The sequence below is a fragment of the Pelmatolapia mariae genome, linkage group LG22 (assembly GCF_036321145.2).
Source record: "Pelmatolapia mariae isolate MD_Pm_ZW linkage group LG22, Pm_UMD_F_2, whole genome shotgun sequence".
Taxonomy (NCBI): domain Eukaryota; kingdom Metazoa; phylum Chordata; class Actinopteri; order Cichliformes; family Cichlidae; genus Pelmatolapia; species Pelmatolapia mariae.
In genome coordinates, this window is record NC_086245.2 from 31,041,096 (window position 1) to 31,056,011 (window position 14,916).

The 14,916-nt window shown below is 40.5% G+C and overlaps 1 protein-coding gene across 3 annotated transcripts in view; it reads right to left on the bottom strand.

Moving 5' to 3' along the window:
- The window catches only part of ptprua (protein tyrosine phosphatase receptor type Ua), a 245,385-nt gene that overhangs the window by 65,136 nt on the left and 165,333 nt on the right, over positions 1-14,916 (bottom strand). For all 3 annotated transcript variants that reach the window (XM_065471328.1, XM_065471329.1, XM_065471327.1), the window contains exons 9-10: positions 9,291-9,400; positions 2,527-2,728 (exon numbers count right to left, since the gene is read on the bottom strand). In XM_065471328.1, the coding sequence (XP_065327400.1) occupies positions 2,527-2,728; positions 9,291-9,400 (312 nt within the window). The remainder of the gene's footprint in view (positions 1-2,526; positions 2,729-9,290; positions 9,401-14,916) is intronic.

The following is a 14,916-nucleotide window of genomic DNA, read 5'->3' on the forward strand; positions in this document are numbered from 1 at the left end:
GGCAACTCACTCTCTGGGCTGTGACTTTAAAGGAATAGTGTTGTATTTTGTATATTTTCATTTTATTTTCTTTTTGTTCTTTTTTAGAAAATACTTTAAGGAGTTTGTAGTGGAGTAAAAAGTACACAAAGCAGGCTTTGTTATTTGCACTGCTGAAACCCATTTTAACTTAATTTTGAGTGTATATGGATTCATTCGCTTTCTCTTGACAGTACTGTTTTTTTTTAAAGATATGACATATTTTTGGGTCAACTTGCAACAAAGTCATGTAAAAGTGAAATGTTACATTTATATTTGATATTTGGATGCAAACTAAATATAATGGCACGTCTCGCCATCATTTATAATTTCCTTGTGTCGGTTTACTATTTATCAAGCAGGACACGTTTGGGTAGGATTTGGTAGGATTTAGAATGCACATAATGTAAGTCCAACAAACTGGAAAAAGACTGCAATGGACTATAGTATGCAGTATGCAGAAAAATTCAGTACAACAGCGAATGTCACAATTTCCACTTTTTGCAAAGACTCTTTCATAAAATTCGTTGCTATACTCCTTTGCTGAACAATCCAAACTCTTATGCTTTGCTCTGTTTTCAGTCAATGTTAAGACACAGTCAAGGAAATTAATCTTTTGTAACTTACATTTGTTTGTTTGAAATAAGTTATGAAACAAAAATGTAATAAAAAGTGCAGAAACAAATTCAAGAAGAAACACTCAGAATGCAAACCTGCGCCAAGGCAGCTCGCTGTCTTTTACATACTTGGCAGCTAACGAGGCACATCATTCTCTTTGTCTTGACAATACTTTCTTTTAGATATAATGTATTTTGGGGTCAACTTGAAAGGAAGGCAGATGTGAAATATTAAATTGACATCAGAGGTCAAATGTGACAAACTATAATGTCATATTTAGAATCCTCCTATACTGTTATCATTTCCTAAATGTTGACAATTTTAAGCAGTTTTAAAGATAAAAGACATTTAATAAAATGTTAACCTTATTTGATCTTGAAGGAGAGGTCAGAGGTAAATGAGACATATTTTAAATCTGTATGCAGTATTTTATTTTGACTATACACACCACACTTGTAAGAATCATAGTTAGTTAAGATATGAGGTTTTTTGCAAGTTTTTGACCAATAAATCATTAAGTTGACCTTGAAGACCTCGGTGCATGCAAGCCAAATTTTAATGAATTGTTAACATGACCCCACTTTACACCCCTACAAAGTTTTATCAGAATTCTTTCAAAAACTTTGAATGACACATGTGCAAACACTGCCAAAAACATATTCTCCTTGGCAGAGGTGGAAAAATGTGGCAAAAATAAGGGTGACAAAAAAAAAAGAAGTTAAAGCACTTTCTAATAACCTAAACAATATGTCCAGTTCAGACTTTGTGTGCTGCCAGGACCTGCGAGGGTGCAGTGTTCCATCTCTGGACAAAGATCCTGCATAGATCAGTTTGTTCTGGAACATTTCTAACCATCCTGTTGTTGGACCATGATCTGTTGTGAGGTCCCATCGCTGACCGCTGCAGCCCTCAAGCTGTTTCAGAAATACTACCTAATTATCTGACTTGCTACCTAGACCTTGAAATACACCGCTGTCATACAAAAAGTCAACATCATTAGCTAAACAGTCTTGTTTAGTTCTAGATTTGGCACACAGTTAATTGTTTTTAGGAGCTCAATATGTAATTTGACAGAAGAAAATGTCTTTTTGTTTTGCTGTTCGGATTAACATAATCAGATCATTTTAACAAGAAGAAGCCTGAAACATTATTAAAGCCTGCATCAGGAGATTTTATACAGATACATCTCCAGAAAGAAGGAAAAAGCAATAACTGCAGACCTTTTGAGGAAGCTTTATTTTCTTTAACTGCTTTTGTGTGTGGATTCCTGAATGAATCCAAATCATCCACACACTCCATTTACCCCCCACGTGCTGTATGAGGGAGACACAACAATAGCAAGTGATGTTTCATCAGAGTAAACACCATTAGTGAAAATGGCCTGCAGACACCAATCAGGGGGAGAGTGTTTCACAATCCCCACAGACAGAACAGAATCTTGAGATCCATAGCGGTAACCTCTTCCCTGACAAACACCGCTTCTCTAATTTCTGAACGGCTGCGTGTCCTTTGAATGGAAAACGCAGGCCACGGTGATGTGAACAAAGCTGTTTTCACCCAAACCATTCAAGCTGAACATTTGTATTTGGCTATAATTTGCGCTGCTGTTATTCTATCAAACTAAGCCAGTGTGCATCTGAAAGGTGTACAGAATGAAAATAATTTGTACGGTTTAAAATTAAATGTGCAATTTAACCAAAGCTCTTCAAAGGGAGGGAATTACATATCATGACATAGTCTCCTATCATTAAAAAAAAACCTTGTTTTTTTTTTCTTTAGACTTGTCCTGTCACAGCCACTGAAAATCTGAATTCATCATTAAATACCAGTCAAGAGAAAATCTCTTACGCACATGTAGACACACACACAGCAGTCAGTGCAAAGACTCACCAGAAATGTTGGTGGTGATCTCAGTGAGTGCAGTCTGGCCAAAGCCCTTGGCAGTTCTGGCCCGGACAGACACCAGGTAGGTGGTTCCAGGATGGAGGCCTGAGAACATGTGGTAGGTCTCATTTCTCAGCTTGGACACTGTACGGCGAGGACCTGGCACATTAATACCTGGATCTGATGACTCAATACTCTGGTAACTGATCTGAAAATAGAGAAAATGATGATACTGTATTAAAACGGTCCAAACCTTATCTAATCTAATGCAGACCTGTGCAAGTCGGTTCTTGCTTTTCTACCAGAAAGGTTCAGGCTCTTTTTGATCTTTTTAACAGGATATGATGTTCTTTTCATGCTTTAGCCCCCTTGTGACCCTGAACTGGATAAGCAATTAAGAGAAGGGATAATAATGTAAGCATATTAATATACCACTATGACAACTCATAGCAATTAAGAGTGAGCATGTAAGCCTGGGGGAAAATGGTGTGATCGATCCACTATCAAGTAATTTCACCTAAAAATAGAAGTGACGACAAATAAAGCTTAGTTGATCACAAAACCCACTGAGCTTGTCATTTTGTGCTTTCCATCAGTGAATCACAAACTATGAAACTTCTTAAGATACACTAATATGCAAAAGTCTTGAGACACCCCTCATTTTGTTATATGAGACTTTTTCGTCTTGATGCATGCTCAATCATCCAGGTAAGTAAATCCCCAAAAGTTGATTCTGTTCATCTGGACGTAGCGTTTTCTGTGGGAGAAACGTTTCGTCACTCATCCAAGTGACTTCTTCAGTCTGAGCTGACTGCAGGTTTCCACAATCTTGTAAACAATATATTTGCATAATGACTGAAACCAGCCCACTGAAGGAACAATGGGCTGGGAGGTCAGTTCATTAATCTTAATTATGCAAATTCTCATCAACAACCACTGATCAAAACCCACTGATCAATGGCCACGAGTACCATTCACAGAGAGTTGGGGAATGGCTGCAATCACAGCATTGTAAGATGGCGAAAGATGTACCCTTAGGCCCCCTCCTCGATTCAGAGATGGTCTTTCCCTTTTCACGTAAATGGCCTCCTTGACTCCGCGCTCAAACCAGCGTTCTTCCCTGTCCAGGATGTGTACATCCTCATCCTTGAAAGAGTGTCCACTGGCCTGTAGGTGTAAATAGACTCCAGAGTCCTGGCCTGACGAGGTAGCTCTTCTGTGTTGTGCCGCTTCGCCAGAGGTTGTTTGGTTTCCCCGATGTATAAATCCTGGCAATCCTCCTGGCACTTAACAGCGTACACTATGTTACTCCACTGTGTCGGGGGACCCGATCCTTGGGGTGGACCACTTTTTGGCGCAGCGTGTTTTGGGGTTTAAAAGCCACAGAGACCCGGTGTTTAGAAAAAATGCGTCTCAACTGTTCCGATACTCCTGACACATATGGGATCACTACAGGTTTTCGCTTGGGCAGCGGTTGTCCTTCTCTCCTGGATCGGCTGGAGCTTTCTTTAGGTGCCTTTCCAGCTTTGACAAAAGTCCAGCTGGGATAACCACATTTACTCAGGGCCTTCTTGATGTGATGTTCTTCTGCCTCCCTGGCCGCTGTGTCTGCAGGGATGGTGTTCGCTCTGTGTTGTAGCGTCCTGATGACACCCAGTTTGTGCTCCAGTGGATGATGAGAGTCAAACCCTAGATACTGATCCGTATGTGTAGGTTTACGGTACACGTCAGCTTTTAGATGTCCCCCATTACTGATGGAAATCTCACAGTCTAAGAAGGTTAACTTGCCATTTTTCATATCCTCCCTGGTGAACTTGATGTGTTGGTCCACCGAGTTAATGTGATCCGTAATATGTGGAACGTCCTGAGACTTGATTTTCACCCAGGTGACATCCACATATCTGAACCAATGGCTTGGTGGTGTTCCAGGGTAGGATAGCAAAGCCCTCTTTTCCACTTCTTCCATGTACAAATTGGCCACAATGGGTGAAAGTGGGGAACCCATGGCACACCCATGTTTCTGCCTGTAGAACTGACCCTTGTATGTGAAGTAGGTGGAATGAAGACACAGTTCCAAAAGCAAACACACTTGGTCAATGCTGAGAGTGGTCCTGTTGTTGAGGTTGGGGTCATCCTGTAATCTCTTACGCACTACCTCCAACGCTTCCGTGACTGGGATGCAAGTGACGAGAGATGTAACGTCGTACGAGACCATGGTTTCATCTGCTTCCATAATGACATCTCTCACCTTCTCAACAAAATCCAAAGTGTTCTGGATGTTGTGTTCAGAGCTGCCTACCAATGGGTTGAGGACTGAAGCCAAAAACTTGGAGATGTTATAGGTGACGGAGTTGATCATACAGACAATCGGTCTTAAAGGTGCACCCTGTTTATGTATCTTCGGTAAACCATACAGACGTGGTGTAGACTCCCCTGGGTACAGCCTGTGGTATGAGGTCCGGTCAATAGCCTTGTCTTGTTCTAACTGCTTCAGACAATCTATCACCCTCTTCCTGGGTAACCACTTCCTGTGTCTCCTTTCAGGGGCTCATAAGCATTTTCATCACTGATTAGTGACAAAACCAGCCTTCAGTGGGCTGGTTTCGGTCATTATGCAAATGTACTGTTTATAAGATTGGAGAACCTGCAGTCAGCTGAGACTGAAGAAGTCACTTGGATGAGTGACGAAACGTTTCTCCCACAAAATGCTACAACCAGATGAACAGAATCAACTTTTGGAGATGAGACTTTTTCATTTTTTTCAAGTGGTCTTTTTTCCAGGCCTTTAGAAAGTCTTTCTCAGAGGAAAGACTTCAGAGGAATGTTCTTTTTTTAAAAAAAATTGTTCAGCCTCTTAATATCGACCTACGAATCATTCAAGCTTTAAAAATGCACCTAATTCAAGGGATGAACTGGTATAGTCAATACAGACAACTTAGAAAAGAACCAGTTTTACATTTTGACACATTTTGTTACAAATCATTTACCACAAAAACACATAATTTGTTCCAATTTCTTTAGAGACATCTATGAAAAATGCCAAAGATAACACAGTGTGACAGGCATACAATAGTATTTTTGTCCCAATAAGATGATTCCCAAAGAGCTGTTAGCCAAACTCCAGTGTGCCCTTAAAAAAACTGAGGAAACTGAACAAGTGGAGAACAAAAGAAGAAGGGACTGTACCTACAGCAGGCAAACATGAAAGCCATGACCTTAAGAAGAAGGAACAAAACAGCAAAGACCCGACACAGGACGTGATTCATGTATCTGTTCGCTGTCAGGCTGTGCGTGATTATACAAAACACAGATTTTCAAGCTTAGCAGAACTGTACACCGTATGTTTTTGACTTTTATTGTGCTTCCATGTATGTTTGCACGTTTCAATAAACTGCTCTATTGCCCATTTTCCTAGCAACATGCAAAGAAATGTGGAGTGGCAGAAGAATTAACTACTAAGTACTGTAATTCCCATGATATTTGAAAACTCTGATGTGCCAGAGAAACACTCGGGAAATAAGAAACGTTATAAGTTAGCTAGTTAAAGTTAGTTTTAAGCCTCTAGGGAGCATGAATATCTAATGTCTGGAACACAGGAAAGATTTCTAGACCCACACACTGTTGGATGCAAAATTAAAAATTAATGTGACACATAACAGCTTTGCAGTTATGACAATTACATAACATTTTTACATAACAGTTGGATTTTTAGCTGCTGTTAAGCACGTGTTCATATAAGGGAAACGCGGTGTAGCAGTGATAACATTCCTAGGTCAGACCAGATCAGACTGTATAAGCTCATACAGCTTGTGTGATATGCTTTACAGAATCCTTAGCTTGTTACTCACACCGGGTAAAAGATTAAATTTAGATGGCATTTTATTTAAAATCCTTCTCACAGAAATGCTACTCAATTAATCTTAAGGCTACTGCAAAAAGATGTTGACTCACGGTGCAGGTCTAATAAATCTTGTGCTACAGTTAGCCACAGATAATCAGGTAGACTTAGTGTCATATCTACGTTCTATAGCACTCGCAGGCTGATTTTGCACAGCATTCAGGATTAGGTGATAAAGTAAAAACCAGAGAAAAATAACACATACTAAAGATGACAAGTATGAATTAAAAGCAGTATGAGGTTGTTTCCTTGTTGCTGTTTGATGAATGTTTGCAAGTCTGTAAATCGAGAGACATAAAACTGAGGAACTCAGGCTGGCTGTAAAAGAGCCTCTTCCTCCTACCTGACAGTATCTTGACACTGAAATGTTAACACTTTACCTCGGGGCAGTTGGCAGTGCAACCCAAAGCTCAGAGTTGGCTGGTTTGTCTCTCAGGCTTCATTGGTGTCCGAAGGAGTTCAGGTTATTTAACCATGTTTGTCTCCCGAGGTGTGTTTCGGCCTTTAAGCAGTTCATGCTGGGACCATTTTCTATCACCCACTCCATCCATTCATTTATGCATTTAACCAAATATGAGGTCTATTATTGTTATTATTATTATTTTTTAATTATAATTGCACCTAAATAATGTAATATTAGGGAACAATAGGACAGTTGAAGGTGAGAAAACACACTGTTTTATTTCAGTAACCTCACTCAGACTCTATTGGTTTTACCCTCTTCAACAGATTTTAGCTGATGAGCCCAGCTCTTCTATGTGATGCCTGTATTACATGAAACCTGTTTTACTAAATAAAAAGATTGCTCTAACAAATGGGTGGTTATTATCATAAATATAAAAAAAACTTCAATGAGTATTATAGTCTCTTTTCATGCTGTCTGTACGAACTGTATCTGTGGTTCTGAATTGCGGTTAAAATCAGAAAATTAGCAACAGTGCCCTCATAATAGGAAACATCTTATTGAACTAAACGTGTTTTTCTGAATTACATGTTTTTGCTAAAGCCATGATTACATGTTTATAGGAATTTTAATGCAACCAAGACTTTGTGGATATATAAGCAGTCGGAGCTAGAGAAAAGATATATAATTTCTTTTGGGAGAAATAAATCAACTACTTTAGACCTCTCTGCATTGAATCATACTTGTTATTAATCGCTGGCTCTCTTCCACAGCATGCCTTTCATCCCGTCTTCCTTCTCTCTCCATAACCGGTCGCGGCAGATGGCCCCGCCCCTCCCTGAGCCTGGTTCTGCCGGAGGTTTCTTCCTGTTAAAAGGGAGTTTTCCCTTCCCACTGTTGCCAAAGTGCTTGCTCATGGGCGGTCATATGATTGTTGGGTGTTGTTGTAGGGTCTACCTTACAATATAAAGCGCCTTGAGGTGACCGTTGTTGTGATTTGGCGCTGTATAAATGAAACTGAATTGAACTAAATCCCTCTCAAGTAAGCTCAAAAACAGTTAACATACTAGTCTCTGTGTGCATAAAGCAAGAATGGGAGAAGGCAAAGTTAAAATTAAAACCAAAACAAAAAAATATTTTTATTGATGAAAGAAAAAAGAAGTCCAACTTGCATGGATGCAAAAAGCAAATTACAGGCTTGAGGCAGTTCCATACAAAGTCACTGAATATAACCGATGACTTTTACATCACCGGATGGTATAAATGGAAATTTCTGGAGGAATTTCTGCTTATTCTGTTGCTTTACGATAGTGCTTCAAAGATACAGAGATAAGAGAAATAATAAGAGTGACTGGGTGGAAATAACAGATGTGCTTCGTTTGAATGGCTAAAGTCTGCACAGATGGTGCACTGGCTGTTTGGGGAAAATTCACAGGGACTGAAAAACATTCCTGTGGTCAAATTTTCAGAAAAATTCATTTTACTGTTCTGGATATTCAATGTTCCTTTGACAAAAAATACAAAAACAAATATTGCTAGCAGTTATTTCTGAGCAAACCGCAGAGGTTTTTATTGATTTTTAGAGGGCTAGACTTCTGTGGAATCACCGAATACGATGTGAAATTCAGAACATTAAAGCAACAGTAAAGGCAGGCATTTATTGTTCTCATTAGGAGCTTTCTTATCACAAAATAAGCAATTTCTAAGCAACTGTGTAACAGCAAACAAACATATTGTTTTCACATTTTGGTTTCAGCCTCAAAAATCCAGAAGTGTAAATTCATTGCACTAGCAGTTTGGAGGTTTGGGGCGAAGGCGAATCATCTGTATGCACACCAAGGTTACCGCAGCACTCGATTCTCTGCCTGGCTCCTCACTTTTCAGGCCTCTGCTTGTGAAAAGAAACTCGTTTTCTCTCCCTGCCCGGTGACCATGTGTTAAGCCACAGTGGGTCTTCACATGTACTTACACAAAAAAAGCTCCGAAGCCTGTGCTACAAAGGTCTGTAGTTGATATGGGGCCATCAATAATTAATTAGAAACATTTAAAGTTGCCCCCTTGTGGAGGCATCTCTTAGGCAAATAAGTAATTAGAATGGTTGTCCCCCATGTAATTACAGCCTGAAGTCTGGGCCGCAGCTTCATTACCATATGAACACGTACAGTAAATCCTATGAACTGTGAAAAGTGAGTCCTACCTACTCCAGAAACTCAGCCTCGTGTGTGCCATCGGGGTTTAGGCAAGACACACAAAAACAGGCCTGGAGGAAATCAAAGAGGGGGAGCAGTGGAGTCTTTAAAGCCCACAGAAGAGACTTCTCATTGATCTGAGTCATTTTGCTGAAGGAGGATATATACAAGGTGAAAGTAACATCCTACCCCCAGTGAGGATAAGTGTGTGTTATGTGAATTCAGTTGTTGTCATTGTTGTGGACTGTGGATTTTTTGCGTTAGTAATGAGGTAGCTTACCTCATACTGTGTGATGAGACCGTTTGGCTCTACGGGTTCCTCCCACTTGAGGAATATCATGTCGTCGAGCGGGGTGAAGGTCAGGGACTCTGGAGCGATGCCGCCAGGAACTACGGCAGGAGAGAAAACAACCTTCTCTGAAACAAACAGTCCACTCGGGTCTCGAGTTAATAGACTCTTGGGCAGGCATGCCGGGGGGTAAAAACACCTTTGACAGAGTGAAAAGGCACAGGGCCAAGGAGGGATGGAGGAGGAGGAGGACAGAGAAGGGAACACAGAGACAGAGCAGAAGGGGGTGATGAAAAGAAAACTCTGAAGCAGCTTGCTCCCAGCCCTCAGGATGAATTGAGATTCTGGCTAATACTGTCTGATAACAGAGCACCGTGTCTCAGAGGATGACAGCAGATTTTTCTTCTTTAGCACCGTACCGACAGAGAAACAGTAAAGTAATCCAACTGCCTGAGTACCCCTCTGCATGTTGTGGTTTAATGAGATGCATCTACATCTATATGTATCTTTTTTATTTATTTTTTGTGCTATATAGATATTTTTTAGGCAGGTGTTGAGCTGGCCAGTTTAGGTTCTGAGAATAAATGAATGTCCAAAGAAACCCTTTGGTGTTGACAGCCACTAAAAGGGTGCTGAAAGAGTAAAGTCACATCAAGAAGTGAAAAAATATATTCAGCACTGTGCTTTCTGGTTCTGCGGTCAGTGATTTTGACATAGGTGATGATAGAGCGTTAAAAAAATAACCTCTCTGCACCTACTCCCTCTGTGAGGTTAGCATTTGCTAAATGCTAAAGCTATGCCCTTGTTTGTATTGGCAACATTTAGGAAATGATACTGTTATATGGGGATTGAAACGATCACATCATAGTTTGAATCCAAAGATCATGTCAGATTTGACCTTTGAGCTGACGTTTACATTTCACATCTACCTTTCTTTCTAATTGACCCCAAAATGCTTTTTTTTTTACTGCACTAAAACTTTTTAAAGTACATTTAAAAAGGAAGAAAAAACAGAATGAATGTGCACAAAATGCTGTTCCCTTTAAAGTAAATGCTGCCCAGAGTGAGCTGTCTTGGCGGAAGTCTGGTTTCTCAGAGTGCTTCTTGTTTCTTTTTAAAGTTATTTGGTAGAATGACTTTTACGCTCAGGGTTATTTTCTTGGTGCATGCCTTATTTGCTCTTCAGATTCAGTCAGCTGTCAGAAGGCTTGAGGATTTGCTCATATAATTTTAAATTCATTGGTCCATCTATGGCAGCAGGCCATCTCATTTCAAATGCAGTAAAACTTGACCAAAGTATGAAACTATCACTGTCATGTTTCACAGATGGCATCAAGTTCTAATGCTTCATCCAAAAACATGTGTTTGGTCTCATTAAAGAACAAAAAAACAAAAACATTACTCCAACTGTTATCTGGATTCTCCATCAGAGGTTTAGTGAAGTGCAGATGGTCAGCAGTGTTCTCTTCAGAGAGAAGCACTTTCCTCTCGTAAGGCTGCCATGAGTGCCATTGTTGTTACCCAGTGACTGAGCACAGTACTACATGCCTCACCCTGGAGTGATGTGATAGATTAACAGTAAAGAACCTATTAAGTCTTTTAATAAGTATAAATATACAGTGGCTTGCAGAAGTATTTGGCCCCCTTGAACTTTTCTACATTTTGTCACATTACAGCCACAAACATGAATCAGTTTTATTGGAATTCCACGTGAAAGACCAATACAAAGTGGTGTACACTTGAGAAGTGGAACGAAAATCATACATGATTCCAAACATTTTTTACAAATAAATAACTGAAAAGTGGGGTGTGCATAATTATTCAGCCCCCTGAGTCAATACTTTGTAGAACCACCTCTTGCTGCAGTTACAGCTGCCAGTCTTTTAGGGTATGTCTCTACCAGCTTTGCATATCTAGAGACTGAAATCCTTGCCCATTCTTCTTTGCAAAACAGCTCCAGCTCAGTCAGATTAGATGGACAGCGTTTGTGAACAGCAGTTTTCAGATCTTGCCACAGATTCTCGATTGGATTTAGATCTGGACTTTGACTGGGCCATTCTAACACATGGATATGTTTTGTGTTAAACCATTCCATTGTTGCCCTGGCTTTATGTTTAGGGTCGTTGTCCTGCTGGAAGGTGAACCTCCGCCCCAGTCTCAAGTCTTTTGCAGACTCCAAGAGGTTTTCTTCGAAGATTGCCCTGTATTTGGCTCCATCCATCTTCCCATCAACTCTGACCAGCTTCCCTGTCCCTGCTGAAGAGAAGCACCCCCAGAGCATGATGCTGCCACCACCATATTTGACAGTGGGGATGGTGTGTTCAGAGTGATGTGCAGTGTTAGTTTTCCGCCACACATAGCGTTTTGCATTTTGGCCAAAAAGTTCCATTTTGGTCTCATCTGACCAGAGCACCTTCTTCCACATGTTTGCTGTGTCCCCCACATGGCTTGTGGCAAACTGCAAACTGGACTTTTTATGGTTTTCTGTTAACAATGGCTTTCTTCTTGCCACTCTTCCATAAAGGCCAACTTTGTGCAGTGCACGACTAATAGTTGTCCTATGGACAGATTCCCCCACCTGAGCTGTAGATCTCTGCAGCTCGTCCAGAGTCACCATGGGCCTCTTGGCTGCATTTCTGATCAGCGCTCTCCTTGTTCGGCCTGTGAGTTTAGGTGGACGGCCTTGTCTTGGTAGGTTTACAGTTGTGCCATACTCCTTCCATTTCTGAATGATGGCTTGAACAGTGCTCCGTGGGATGTTCAAGGCTTGGGAAATCTTTTTGTAGCCTAAGCCTGCTTTAAATTTCTCAATAACTTTATCCCTGACCTGTCTGGTGTGTTCTTTGGACTTCATGGTGTTGTTGCTCCCAATATTCTCTTAGACAACCTCTGAGGCCGTCACAGGGCAGTTGTGGAGCTGTTTTGCAAAGAAGAATGGGCAAGGATTTCAGTCTCTAGATGTGCAAAGCTGGTAGAGACATACCCTAAAAGACTGGCAGCTGTAATTGCAGCAAAAGGTGCTTCTACAAAGTATTGACTCAGGGGGCTGAATACTTACGCACACCCCACTTTGCAGTTATTTATTTGTAAAAAATGTTTGGAATCATGTATGATTTTCGTTCCACTTCTCACGTGTACACCACTTTGTATTGGTCTTTCACGTGGAATTCCAATAACATTGATTCATGTTTGTGGCTGTAATGTGACAAAATGTGGGAAAGTTCAAGGGGGCCGAATACTTTTGCAAGCCACTGTAAGCTAAGTACATTTTTACTATTGTTTAAAAATCTTGTGTTTTTGGTAATGACATATGAAAGACCCACTTGACAACAATTTAAACACCATTACTATCATTTTACAGAACTCAAAACTTCAGTTATTTTTTTGTGAAAAACCTCACATTACTTTCAATAACAATAAAGTATAAGTTCTGTTTCTATCAGTTATGATGAAAATACATTTTCCCCTCCAAAAATGCACAAGCAAAGTCAGCAGAGGAAAATAAGTTATCACAAAATAAACAATTATCTAATCCATTTTCTATTGAAGGCTCAAAATAGTCATTTATTGTTTAGACCTCTCAGGTGTGCCCCTGAGAGACCAAAACAATTGCTCATTGTCCAAAGTTATAGCAAGTATCACAGCACAAGCACTCTACCAATTTAATTGTGTACTCCTGCAAAACTGTCAGAGTAATGACTGAGTTTATGTAAAAAAAATAAAAATAATAACGTAGGCAGAGAGAGAAGCTGATTATGGTGCTAAGACAATCTGTTGTCTGGCCCCAGGTGACACCCACACCTTTATAAAGTAAAATCATTTTATTGTTGCTTTAGGAGGTATGAGGTTTCTGTCCTATGTGTTGTTCTACGCAGTATCAAATCTCCAGGCGCTACCTCGTTATTGTGGGGTGAAGTTGAGGGTGCTTCCACGCTTTAAGCCAAAAGACCCATTCTGGTTGACATCAGTGTGAATGTCTTGCTGAAAGAGGGAGACTCAAGTTCAGATGTTGAAATGTACTTTAAATGAGCTCTAGCAAAATCAGGAAGGTACAAGGGTGCATGGGGTTAGAGGTTAGCGTTGGGATCATCACCAGTGATGACTTATGACTTCACGGGTGTGGAACTTCTCAGGATTTTAACATGAACTACAGATTATTTTGTATTTAAAATGATGCAGCACTACTCCTAACTAGTACGAGAAAGAGAAAAATTGTTATACCTGTGCAAACTTCCCTGCAATGGCTTCCCGACAAATACAGGATGGATTTGAATGTCTTTGTTATTTGTCTATAAAGCCATGCCTGGGTTGGCACCTGGGAACATATCAGAGCTTCTATGCTCCTACTGCACCACTGGGACTCTTAGATCCTCAGAATAACTGCTTTAACTGTTTCACGATCGAGGTTAGGGGGTAAGGAATACTGTGCTTTAGCAGCTGTGCCTCTAAAAGTCCTCTCACAATAACATGTTCGGCCTCTTCTGGCACTTCAGAGAAAAAAAGAGAGATGTACATTCTTTCATTGGCCTTTCTTTGCCCTTCATGGTATTGACATTTGAGCATTAGGTAGTTATTTTATTTTATCATTTAATCTTAGGCCTTTTTATCCTGTTATCCCTTGCTTATCTGTATTTGTGTTGATCCGAAAAAGTGCTACAGAGGTAAATGCGATTTAATGCAATTTGATAAAAGGTTCTCAGAGATGGCTTCTTCCGTTTGTGCATCAGCTATGACTGAATTACCGAAAGCGATTCTGCGGCAATATCAAACTTCTTCAAGCTGTCTGTTTCCCTGAGAGAAAAAGCTGAAGCCGAGGAAGGCGAAGCACCATACATGAAATTCCTGCTGTATCTCTGACAGGAAAATCTCCTTCCTCCGAGCGGCAGAGACGCAGTGCGAGAAAAGCTCTACGCCAGCGTTTGATTGTCGAGCCCAACAGGAAACAGGCAGGAGGAACTGTCACCAGCTGTGGCTCAATTACTGTAGTTGCGGAGGGTGATGGCAGCTCGCCTTGTGACAGGGGGATTGGGGACTGTCACACTGTCAGTCTGCCATTCAGTGGCTCAAAAGCAAAACTTTCCATTGGTGCTGGCATTCAAAATATCAAGTAAAGTAGGAAGAAAAAAAAAACCCCTCTAAAACAATCACAGCTTGTTTTTTCTGACACGCGTGTTTTAACTTGTCACTTCGAAACCAGTCAAATCCCACAAACAAAATCACAACACCATGCTCCTGTCTGTACGTTTTTTCTTCATTTATGTAAATGCATTTCCTCCTGCCTTCGAGACAGCAACGTGTAGGAGTCGGTAATTAGGAGCGCTGTCTGTTTGCTTCATATCTCTTCAAACGCTTTGTGTTTTTAGGTGCTGATATAATAAAGTAATGCAAATCAATAGTACATTTTAGAGGCTGCTTAAATGCATTTTTAAGATGCATTAAGAAAATCCTGCCAGTTGCTCATCATCCCCTCTTACTCTCTCCACTGGGTCAAAGCTATCCCTGAGTGGCTTTCTATTACACTGAAAATCTTGCTTTCACTCCATAACAATACGCGTTTGACCTTCTGTACTTCTACCAGCAATTTGCATTAGAATATACTTAATCTGCTGATGTACAC